At 46.1% G+C, this 11,628-nt stretch overlaps 1 protein-coding gene across 2 annotated transcripts; it reads left to right on the forward strand.

Annotated features, from left to right (window-relative positions):
• Window positions 1–510: 510 nt before the first annotated feature.
• On the forward strand, window positions 511–11,293 carry CALM1 (calmodulin 1 (phosphorylase kinase, delta)). 2 transcript variants are annotated; one of them, NM_001110364.2, is made up of 6 exons: window positions 511–614; window positions 3,137–3,167; window positions 4,014–4,157; window positions 6,092–6,198; window positions 7,570–7,705; window positions 7,926–11,293. In NM_001110364.2, the coding sequence occupies exons 1-6, from the start codon at window positions 612–614 to the stop codon at window positions 7,952–7,954; spliced, it is 450 nt and encodes a 149-aa protein (NP_001103834.2). In that variant the 5' UTR covers window positions 511–611; the 3' UTR covers window positions 7,955–11,293. The 2 variants fall into 2 exon arrangements, with proteins under 2 accessions (NP_001103834.2, XP_046797482.1); XM_046941526.1 differs by having other exon boundaries at window positions 514–2,985.
• The last annotated feature ends 335 nt before the right edge of the window (window positions 11,294–11,628 follow it).

The following is an 11,628-nucleotide window of genomic DNA, read 5'->3' on the forward strand; positions in this document are numbered from 1 at the left end:
CCCCCAAAACCCGGGGCAGAGAGAGGGGTCGTGAAGGGAACGCCTGACTTCAGGACGTGCTCGTGCTGCTCCTCGCTTGTAGTTCTGCTGAGCAGGGGCTGAAGCGACACGTCAGCCGCAGATCGTCTGATTCTGGACTGAACGTTGCCGTGCTCTGGGTGCCGGTGCTGACAAACGCGCCGAGACCACCGCAGTACACCTGTGCTCCCGCAGCCCCTCCGGAGGGCATCTCCGTCCCGGGGCCGCTCAGCGCCGTGCCGTCTGGCGCCCCTGCCCGGGTCTTACCTCAGGGCGAGGGGAGAGGGGACGGGGGCACCGCCGAGCCCCGGCTCCGCAGCGCTGCGGGGGGTGGGAGCGGGCCGCCGGGGGGGAGGGGCCGGGCGGCGAAGGGGGCAGGGCTGCTCGCCGCAGTCACCCTCACCCATACCGCGCCGGGGAGGAGAGAAAAAGGCCCCGCTCCGGCGGAGGGATACAGCGCTCCATATATAGCGGCGCGGCGCAGGCTCACACCCCCAGCACTTCTCGCACCGCGCCGGGGAGGAGGCAGCAGCCGCCGCCGCTCGTGGTCGCGCAGTTCGTGCAGCCGCCGTCGGGCCCGCCGCCGCCGCGCCATGGTACGTAGCACGGCCGCGGGTTCGGGGGGCAGTGCGCGGGGAGCGGCGGGGTAACGGCGGAACCTCGCGGCGCGGGGGTGGCGGGAGGCCGCGGCCCTTCCCGCCCGGCGGCGCTCCCCCCCGCCGCGCTGCGCGGCTCGCCGGGCCTTTTCCTTCTCCTCCCTTCCCCTTTCTCCGGGCCCTGCAGAGCGGGACCCCGGCCTTCAGCGCGGCCGTGCGGCGCCGCCCGCCCTCTCTCCCTCCCGCCTCGCCCTCCCCGCGCTGCCCTCCGGAAGGGCCGGGCGCGGCTCCGCGGGGCTGCGGCGGGAGCCCGGCACAGCTGCACTGCGCAGGGAGCGGGGGGGGCCGGCCGGGGGAGGGCACCGCGCTGCGGCTATTGCGCCCTCGCACCCCCCCCTCCCCCCCATCCCCAAAAAGCGCAGCATCGCCGCCCGCATTACATCATGTCTCCTCCTCTTCCTCCCCAGCCTCCGCGCACCCCCGGCTACGGAGGGGTGGGGGTGGGGGGGGAGTGGGTAGCGCGCCTCGCTCGCGTCCCCGGCCCCGCGAGGGGGCTCGGCGGGAGAGGCGGCGGAGCTCCCCAGCCCCGGGGTTGGCTGCGGGGGGAGGGACGGCCGCGGGGTGGGGAGCGGAGCGGGGCCGCAGTGCTGCAGCGCGGCCGCCGCCTGTTGCGCGAGCGCCGGCCCCGCCGTGGAAACACACAGCCTCCGTGCCGGCACGGCCTCCCCGAAAGAGGAAGGGCCGGGGAAGCGCTCGGGTTTATTTTTCCCCGCGGCTCCGGTTTCCGCGAGAGCTCGGGCTGCGGCTGAGCTCTAATCGCTCCGCGGCCATCTGGGTGTAGCTCGGCGCTGTCTCTCCATCTCGCCTTCCTGCCGGGCAGCGCTGACATCACTCGGACACGGGAGGCGGGGGGGGGGCGGAGGGGGTGGGGGGTGCGGCTCCGGCCGAGGCGCGGCGTGCCCGGGAGCCGCCGCCACCGCCCCTGAGCGCGGCGGCAGGAAGGAGCCCCGCGCAACGGGACGCGGAGCGGTGCCGCGGGCCGCAGGTCGTGCCGAGGCGGGGCTCTGCCTCCCGGCCTGCGGGGCGTGCGGCTGTTACGTAAATGTCCGTGAGCTGTAAAATCTCGCATTTGCTGGAAAACTGCAGTGAGAGTGGGAAGCCAAAGTGCGTTTTGGGTGTGTTTTCTGCAGCTGGTTGGTTCCACAAGATAATTGGTTTTTAACTGCGAGCGTTTTTGCGGGTTTTAACCACCCAGTACGTGGCGTTGGTTAGTCACCCCGTACAGGCATTAAAATGTTACAAAAAGCAGTGAAGCACAGATGCAGCCCGTTTGATACTTAATGCGTACGTTAGGCATTCAGCCCTGTGCTGTTCCCCTGTGCCTTAACAGACGTACAGCCAGGGAGTTCCCCATTGCGTTCGGTGCTCTCTGCTGTAGTTACCCAGCTGCTGTACCTGAGAATAATGGGGTTTCAAGACAAAAGGGTTACAAGATGCCTTTCGTAGCCCTATGCGGTCATTTATTGGGCTTTGTACAAGCTCCTCCAAAAATGGGCTTTAAAGGAGTTGATACCTTGTGTTCACCAATACCTGTGTCGGGGTGTGTAAAATCCTGTTTCAGGTTTGCTTTCTTGTCAGCGAGAAGAGTTATTTGCCATTCTTTCTCTAAAGAGCTGCTTAGCTCCCTTAGTGGAAGGGCCGGAGGTGTGGGTGATGCCCTGCTTGTCCTGATGGAGCCTTCTGGAAGGATGTGGTTGGCACGGTTAGGGGCTGCGGCTGTGTTCCTGCCTGCTGAGCCCCTGGGGTGCAGTGCTAGTCTACCCGTGAGCAGAAGGTCACAGGCAGGTGCTTTCCATCGTGCTGCCTAAAGGGATGCACGGAATGGCCTTTATGATGGTAGGGGATGTCTTGCGGTGCTTGGCTGGGTGAAGGAATTACACAGGGCTTGAGCTGGCACTTTGTTTCTGTTGGATGGTGAAAATTTCTGATGCTGAGCAGCAGTTCCTCCTGTTGCAGCACAGCCCTTTCAGCAAAGCACGCTGCAGGCTCACGCTGGGGCTGTGCTGGGAGGACGGACCTGTGGAGGATCACTAGGTGGCACACTTGTCATCAGCCCACCCGCGTGCAAATGCCCCCTATGCTTGATCAGGGCGCCGTGCTTCTGGAAATGACATCTGATGTGATGTGAAACTCTAAACACATGTCATTAAGGATTTCATGCCTCTCTGACCAATTACAAGGAGCCCGCCTGGTGTCCTTCACTTGACCAAATGGGGTTCTCTGAGCTGAAGGATGGCATATCTGATTATTAATGGGCAGCTCTGAGGCAAAGTGGCTTTCGTGTCTTTGGAAATGGCTGCGTTGTGTATAGGTGAGTGGGATCTTCTGGCAGCGGGGGAATTCCAGGGGTTGAAAATGACTTTAATGATGATAAATTGCTGCTGAAATGAAAAGAAAGTGTCTTGGGGCTTGACATAGCTAGAAGTGAAGTGTTATTCTAAAATGTCCTATTCTTCATGTAGGCTGACCAGCTGACCGAAGAGCAGATTGCTGGTAAGTTTCTTGATAAATACCTTTCTTGGCTAATTCCTTGTGAATGAAAAAAACCTCAAATACAATGGACAAGTCGTCTTTCTATAGTTTCAAATCTGTGCTAGCACTTAAAGTAAAAGTACTCCGTTCTTAAAAAAAAAAAAAGTTCTGGAAGATTACTGGTAGTTCCATCCTGGTGTGTGCTGCTTCCTTGGATTGGAGATGATTTGAGCCAGGCCTACCTATATTTCTTGCAAACAAGTAATTGCTAGAATCTCGATTGCGCTGCTTGAAGTCAAGGCAGAACTAGGTATCTTTTTCTTGAGAATATAAACTTGAGGTGAAATGACGACAAATAAGCCTTAAATTGATGTCTTAATTTCTAAGAGTGTGTCTAATACAGACTAATGGGGAGAAGGAGCAGTATTGGGCCTTCTGGAGACCAGTCATGCCCACCTGAGGTCAACACTAAGTCTTATTCTGTTACTTTAGTGTTATCACTTTACTCATCGTATTCTTATTATTCCCATAAGCCATTTGATGGTGAAAGAGGAAACTGTAGGGTTCCCTTCGTTTATCCTACACAGCTATTTATGATACAACAGTGGTTCACGCAACAAGGTGTTGAGATATACCAGCATTGTGATGTGGTGGTAGTACATTGAAGCCTATGTCATGTGTCTGTGCAAGCTATAGGTGGTACTGTAACTGTTTTTTCTTAATACTTGAAAATGCTAATTGTGGTAATCTATGGGCAAGCTTGTTTCTTAAAATATTACTAAGCATTATCACTGGAATGGATTTTTATATGCAGTTTTACCTTATGCTGGCACTGTTATTAAACAATGGGACTGTTTCTGCCTCTAGAATTCAAGGAAGCCTTTTCCCTATTTGACAAAGATGGTGATGGTACTATCACAACAAAAGAACTGGGAACTGTCATGAGGTCGCTGGGTCAAAATCCAACAGAAGCAGAATTACAGGATATGATCAACGAGGTAGATGCTGATGGTAAGTGTTAGAAAGATGGTTCTAATGCTGAGTGTTCTAAGTATATGTCTTCCGTGCTCAGAGTGTATAAAGAAGTTGCTGTGACACTGTTCTTCTGAAGCCAGATTTCAAAATACTGGCTAAAGTAAACTGAGAGGCGTCTGGTTATTCTTTGTTGTTCTCTGCACAGCGAAGATGCTAGCAGTCTTAAGTGAGGATCTGAAAGAGGATGGGCAAAGACAAAGTCATGCTGTTAGTCTTTAATATTTTATGGGTTGCAGGCTTCCTATTGCTGCCCAGCTTACCCTGACCTGCGTTTAACCTGTGTTCCCACGTAGCTTTTGTAGACATGTTTCATTGGCCCATGTTGTTCTGTGCTAATGTCTAGTTTTGTGTTAAGGCCAAAGATGTGATTAGAATGGGATAGTGCTGGACTCTGAAGAGTTGAAAATGCTACAGGGAGAGACTGCATAGTTTAATGTAGTGTATTGGGTCACTAATAGGGGGTGGGGCTGGAGGCTATCACTTGCAGAAGTAGGAAAACCGTATGTCAGTCTTGATCAGAATCACTTCACATGGATGCCAGAAGAGATAATGACAAGTTTTTGTTTCTGAGACTTAAGGCAGACTGACAATTAGAAAAAAAGAAGTGCCTCCCATACTTGCTGGTGCCAAGGCTTTGATCACATGTTGGCTGATAGATGCTTTCTGCAGTATGTTGAAGAATAGAAAGTGCATAGGTTAGGGCACAAATTACTTGATTGTCAAACTTAGGTTAAATTTGCATTTAAAAAATGGCAGTTGAGCGTAATTGCCAGCTGTCTTTGCAGATACTGAAACTTCCTGATTCTCAGGATTTGCAGTGATATGTAGATGTGTATAGTGGTTTATTCAGGCACCATTCTGCAGTGTTGCACTGGTTGATTAAAACTGAAAAGAGACTGTGGATTTCAGATAAGTGTGCCCTGCCCATATGTTTAAACTTGTTTTATGGCAAGATGCTTTGCTAATGGTCTACAGTTCATTGAGAGTTTAAGATTTGTGCGAGACCTGTATTCCAGTTGGTAAATGAAGCTTGCCATTATAAATAGCTGTACATTTCAGTCTGGAATCCCTAAATGATGAACGCTTTCTGAAACTGCCTTTACCTGCTTTGTGATATTTACTGGACGAGTTTATTTCCTTCAAGAAATGGGTAGATCTTCGCTGTATAGTGAGTTCCTTCAGCGTGTAGGGTTGAATTGTGACTGCTAACCTGCTTTGTGCTCTTTGGAGGAACTTTATTGACTGTTTTTCTTGGCTTCGAGCAGTCTCAAGTTTGAATCCTTACTTTGAGGAGTTTAAATACCAGATTTTCAGTTTCTGCAGTGACACATGTATCAGAATACTTGTTGAGCTTATGGGAAATATCAAATAATGGCAGCTTTTCCTCCTAAGTTTTCAGATGCCTTTTGGCCCTTAAAGTTGTGCATTACTTTTGTGGTGTGCAACATGGGTTAATGAAATTGATTTTAAACAAGGAACTTTTTCAGAGTTTAGATGCTGCGGATTTATATTGATCTTCTAGAACAGTATATGGCATTTGGGAAGAGTCTGGACAAATTAAATGATGAATTACGAGGAATGACATTAAGTAGATGAGTCTGCAAATTGGTTAACCTTGGATTGTCAGACTGTGACATTCTGTTTGTGACTTGGGTGGTGAAAAGTTGTGGCTTGTCCTGGAGAGGGCAGCTTTAGAACTTGTACTGAAACACTGAGGTGGAAGTGACTTTTGTGTATTGTAAAAGAAAAAAGGCAGCAGTAACAACATGGGAAAACATGAGGTTCTTACAGAAGGATAGTGTAGATAACCTGTCATTCTGACTCTTGTCCCTGGCTAAATGAAATACTAGATTTTCTTGCATAAAAATAAGCATGAAAGTTTTAATTTTGGGGAATTTCTTTTCATTAAGGTAATGGCACTATTGACTTTCCTGAATTTTTAACCATGATGGCCAGAAAAATGAAGGACACAGACAGCGAGGAAGAAATCCGTGAGGCATTCCGAGTCTTTGACAAGGTATTCCTACATCTTCGAGTATCTTCAGAAGCAGCAATGATGCCCATCTTTTCCTCAGCGCTTTCTCACCTGGAAGCAGAAAAGTTCTTTAGTATAAAAGTCCTGTAGTACAAGGAGGGGAATTGGCAACAGTAGTCTGCCCTGTTGCAGAGCAAGGAGGTTGTACCTACTTACACAGCAGGGCTGAACTTAAGGTTCTTGGAAGAAAACTTACTGGCCTTCCCTTAGGGGCAGAGATGAGCAGAACGTGATGCTTGGGGTGTGAAAGGATGTCTTTTAATCTTCTGTACTTACTGACTTTGGGGAACTGGGGAAATGTTTGTGTGATTGTGTGAGATTGATACTTCATGAAAGCTTCTGAAGCAAGATGTCACTAGTATTTACAGGGACATGAAGTATTGCACTTCCTGCATCCGAGGTATGGACTTGGAAGTTGCTTTCAGTGGAACTTAAGCTCAGCTCCCATCTTCAGTAAGGATACCTGGGTGTACATGACAAAAATTCTGACAAGCTATTGTTAGAGGAGGGGTTTCCCTCAGTTGTTACAAGAGAATTATTGTGCAGTGGCTGACGTACCTGATAAGCTCATGCCAAAGAAGGTTTCACTACTTCTTTTCATGGAAAGCAAGTCTCTGATGGAGAGCGCATGGAAATGTTGGATTCTTCAGTTAGCTCTCATCTCCCCTCTGATTTTATTTTTGCAGACTAAATTTAAGTGATGGCAGGTATGACACCATCAAAAGCCCTGCTGTAAGCTAGTGCATTTTTCATGTAGGCAGGAGACAATTCCTGAGATGTCTGGATATATGCTGTAGGTTTGGATGTTACTAATGGGAATGCTGACTTAGAATCAGCATTCTCTTCTTGCCATTGCGCTTTTCACAGCTGCTTATGAGTAGAACTTAAATGCTTTTTTTTGAAAGTGTGATTTCTTCTAAATCTTAAACAAGAAGCCTAACCTAGCTGCACGTGGTCTCTTCATAGAAACAACGCTACACAAAATAGAAAGCTGATTTTCAGTGTTGCTGGTAGGGAAGTTGATCTTTTTTTCTACTTAGGCAGCAGAGAGGAAATGAACATTTTTTTGAAAGATCTTTAGAAGCATTAAAAATGCCTTACCACAGTTAAAAATCTAGTATGTTAAATATTGCAGTTTATTCTTCTAAGTACAATAATTAGATAAGGATTTGGTGGGATGTAAGTTTCATAAGGTAATGGGACTGGTACATGCTGGAGGGTTATGCAGTATAGTGGATGTGTTTCACATGCCATAAGGCTAGCTTAAAAGCAGTCTCTAGAAACCTAGGTGTAGTTCCAGTGTTAACCATTATCAGGGTTGTTGATGATGATCTTGTGAAACTTTCCCCACAGGATGGCAATGGCTATATCAGTGCAGCAGAGCTACGTCATGTTATGACAAACTTAGGAGAAAAGCTAACAGACGAAGAAGTAGATGAAATGATCAGAGAAGCAGACATCGATGGGGATGGGCAAGTCAACTATGAAGGTAATGGATACTTATATTGACGCAAACCACTGATCGGATTTAGTGAATGTATGCTGGGTAGGATGCATGTCCTAGCACTTGGAGGCAACCAGCTTATGCACACGTCCACTTTTGTGGATGAAAATCAGATGCAGTGAAGTTTTTTATGCGAGGCTTAAGATTTATGTAACAGTTGAAAGTACTTTAGAGACAATAAATTGGTGACCTTTTATCTTTTCAGAATTCGTACAGATGATGACTGCAAAGTGAAGAGACCTCCTTTACACCTTTTTTCCTCTAGAAGAATCAAATTGAATCTTTTACTTACCTCTTGCAAAAAAAGTTCATTTATTCATTCTGTTTCTGTATAGCAAAACTGAATGTCAAAATACCTTCTGTCCACAAACTGCATGTAATGGTTGGTGGTCCTGTCCCCAAAAGATCAAGTTAAACATCAGTTTTACAATATAATTAATTGTACTACCTTGAAAATAAATAAATTAAAAAAAAAAAAGGAAGCACTTAGTGAACTCGAAAGTTCCATTTGCTAATGACTATTACACTGTTTGGGCTGGCCAGTTTTTCATGCATGCAGCTTGACAATTGAGCACAGTCAGACATTTGTATTAAAAGGAAAAAAAAAACAAAACTCGAAGATCCACTCTTTTGTTCGACAGTGGATTCTAGATCAATTTGTAGTATAAATTGTCATAGCTGGTTTACTTTAAAATTGGTTTATACCTCAGGATGGTATACAGCAAAAATGGTTGAAGGATACGAAACTTAGAGAAAATGCCCTAAAGGTTGAATGGTTCTCCTGTACGTAGCAGTGTGCTCCAAAAATACGATGATCTTAACTATGGATGGCATGTCTGTGTTAAAAAATATTGGTTTAACATTGTCTGCATTGCACTATAGTGAAACGGGTGTCGGGCTGTTACCGTTCACAAAATTTTTAAAAGAAACCTTCACCAAGGGAGCATCTTTGGACTCTCATATTTTTAAAACCTTCTGTACCATGACTTGGAGCTGGCGGAGTAGCCTGTGGACTTCAGCACAACTATCAACATTGCTGTTCAAGATATTACAATTTATGTCCATTCCAAGTTGTAAATGCTAGTCTTTTTTTCCAATAAAAGACCATTAACTTAAAGGTGGTGTTAAATGCTTTGTAAAGCTAAAATATATATGTAATTGAGATGATAAACCAAAAAAAGCAGTAGGAGGGAAGCGTTTCTATGAATGACTTGCTGCTAAATTATAATGCACATGTATGCAATAAGTTATCCCCTATCTTTTCAAGATGGCAAGAACTGACCTCCTGTAACCCAAGACCTTTGCTATAAATAAATGAACTTGTGCTTGCCTTTCATATTACGACAATGTTAATTTAGTTGGTCTTAAAGTCGTGTAATGCTGACTCGTCAACTATCAGCACAGAAGTAACACCTCATTTCACTAAAGTGGAGAGCTCTCAGCGTGCATGTCAATACTGGGGGAAATATGGATAGGTTGCTATGTTTTTTTTGACAGGTTATAGAAACCAGTTGGAGCACTAGAACAGCATGGGCTGCATAGAGATCTGTGATTATCGAACATGCCAAAAATGCGTTTCTCTACCCACAGAAAGAAAAGAAATGAACGTTTCTCTTACAATATGCTTAAAAGAAATAAGCCTTTTTGGAAACTGGGGCTATTATGTCTTGACTATCTTCTCAAACACTTGCATGAATTTTATGGGGTGGAGAAGAGGACTAGGGTTAATTTTTAAAAGTCTTGTTACTTCTGCTTTGCATGCACTAGCAATGCTTAGTCATTCCAGGTCTTTGAGTAAGTGTTCTCTGATCCTTCAGCTTCCCCATGAATGAGTGGCAAAGCAGCTGTGCCGGCTCTTCTTTGTTTGAAAAAAGAATGTTATTTTTTTTAATAGCAGAGCCTCCATGTGGAAGGCTGTTAATGCTTGGGAGGGAGGGACTACAGCTTCATTACTTGATTAAGTTTGTTTCCAAATGTAACTGGAGTTGCAAATCTAAATTGCTTAATTGCCTTTGGTTTTGGAGAGTGCTGATACAATCTTTTGAGAGATGTGAGTCTCCATTCATCCTGTCTAACTGAGGTGCCTGTGTTAAGAACTTGGTTGGTTAGAAATGCAGCCTCACTCTGGGGGTAAAGGGACACCTCCAAGAGGCAATTAAAACTGTCTGCCTTCAGTGATTCTTAGGTTGTTTGGGTTTTTTTTGGTTGTTGGGGGTGGTTCTGGGTGACCAAGTACCCAGATAACTTAACCAAGTGCCTGAAAGTTAGATGGGTTGAATCTAGGCGGTAGCATAGATCTCTAGTTGTAAAGGCTATTGCTATGGCTGCGTATGCCGTCATAACAAACCAGCTGCTGTGATGAAAATGCCTGACTACCATTTGGCAAGTAAAGCCTTGCATGGCAGCTGTGAACTGCTACTTAGGTAGTGCTTGAGAAGGGCTGCGCTGATTCTGCAGACTGGCTTTTAAAGAGAATGTACTGGAGAGGCAGGCAAGGTAGGAGCAACGGTTGCTGCTCTGAGCTAATTACTTCTGCCTGAGTGTGCAGAGATCTTGTCTAGTAGGTAAATACTTCTTACCATCTATCTGTCATTCACTCATGGTTGGTAGGGTAGTTCATTTAAGAACAGCTGCTTTTAGCTTATTCGGTGTGCTCTGTGCTTGCTAGCAGAGACCTCATTCCTGCAAGAGGTTCTTGGCTTGATTAGAAATTGTCTGGCAGCGTGCAGTGTTGGTATGCCCTGTAACTGAATCTGCCTGGAGGTATCTAATTAACTGACTTCAGTACCACATCAACCTCGAGTAAATGTATCCTCTGTACAGGACTTTAGCTCTGTTCCTTTCTGCATAGTGAATATCTAGAGAAGAAGTGGTGTCATCAAGGACTTTTTTTTTTGTGTGTGTGTGTGCGTGTGGCTTTGGCTTTTTCCAAATGTGAAAGTGTGGGCTGGATACACTTGGTGCATGGCTTAGAAACATGGGACTGGAAAGAACTTCCTGGGTCATCAGATCCAGTCCCCTGCTATTGCAGGCAACCGTGTCATATAATCCTTTTAATAAACTGATCAAGCTTAACCACCTGCTTGTAAGTGGCTTGTTTTCATGGAAGTTCTGTAACTCATGTTGCTCTCAACTGATGCAAGTAATATATGAAATATGAAGTTAATCAAAAGGTCCTCCAGCTTAGCTTCAGATTTGTCATTACACTTATTTAACTAACCTTCTCAAAACATGTTTTTCTTTGCACAACACTCAGGAAAGTGTTGAATCTTTGCACCCCCTTGTTATGAATAAGAGTTGGTGTGCTTGCTTATTTTTTTTAATGGAAAAGATGGATGTCTGGCTTGTTGAAACTTGTTAGATGTGTTAATTGTCAAGGCAAGAAACAATTGAGTTGTATTTGATACATAAATTTAAGGCTAGAGTATACATAACCATTTTTAAAATACATCAACTTGCAGTGTAGTTTTATATTTAATACTGAAATTGTACTGCTAAAGTTTAAACTGCTGTTAATCATATTCCTCTTCTGATCATAATGAAAAAATAAAGGGTAAGAAAATGCTTAACATAGATTATTCATTATCATGCTTATTTTATTAATCACTCAGGCACGCATATCCTAAAACGTCTCCAGGTATGGGGCATTTGCTTTGTGTGCTGGGGTGGGATGGGATGAAGGGGGAGGAGGGGGCTACCAGTCTGACAGAAAACTCACTGCAACAATTCATCCCACTTCTATGGCTCCAGGAACACTGACGCTGTCAAAAATTGATCAAGATGTTAGCCTGCATCTTATTGATTCATTAACTGCCTGTGTGGGTGCAGGTCTGATCTGTGGGTAGCGTGCATGGTGCTGCAGCTGACATCTGTGCCCTGCACAGCTTGGCGGGAGGGTAAGGAGGCCG

Source organism: Gallus gallus, chromosome 5 (genome assembly GCF_016699485.2).
Source record: "Gallus gallus isolate bGalGal1 chromosome 5, bGalGal1.mat.broiler.GRCg7b, whole genome shotgun sequence".
Classification (NCBI taxonomy): domain Eukaryota; kingdom Metazoa; phylum Chordata; class Aves; order Galliformes; family Phasianidae; genus Gallus; species Gallus gallus.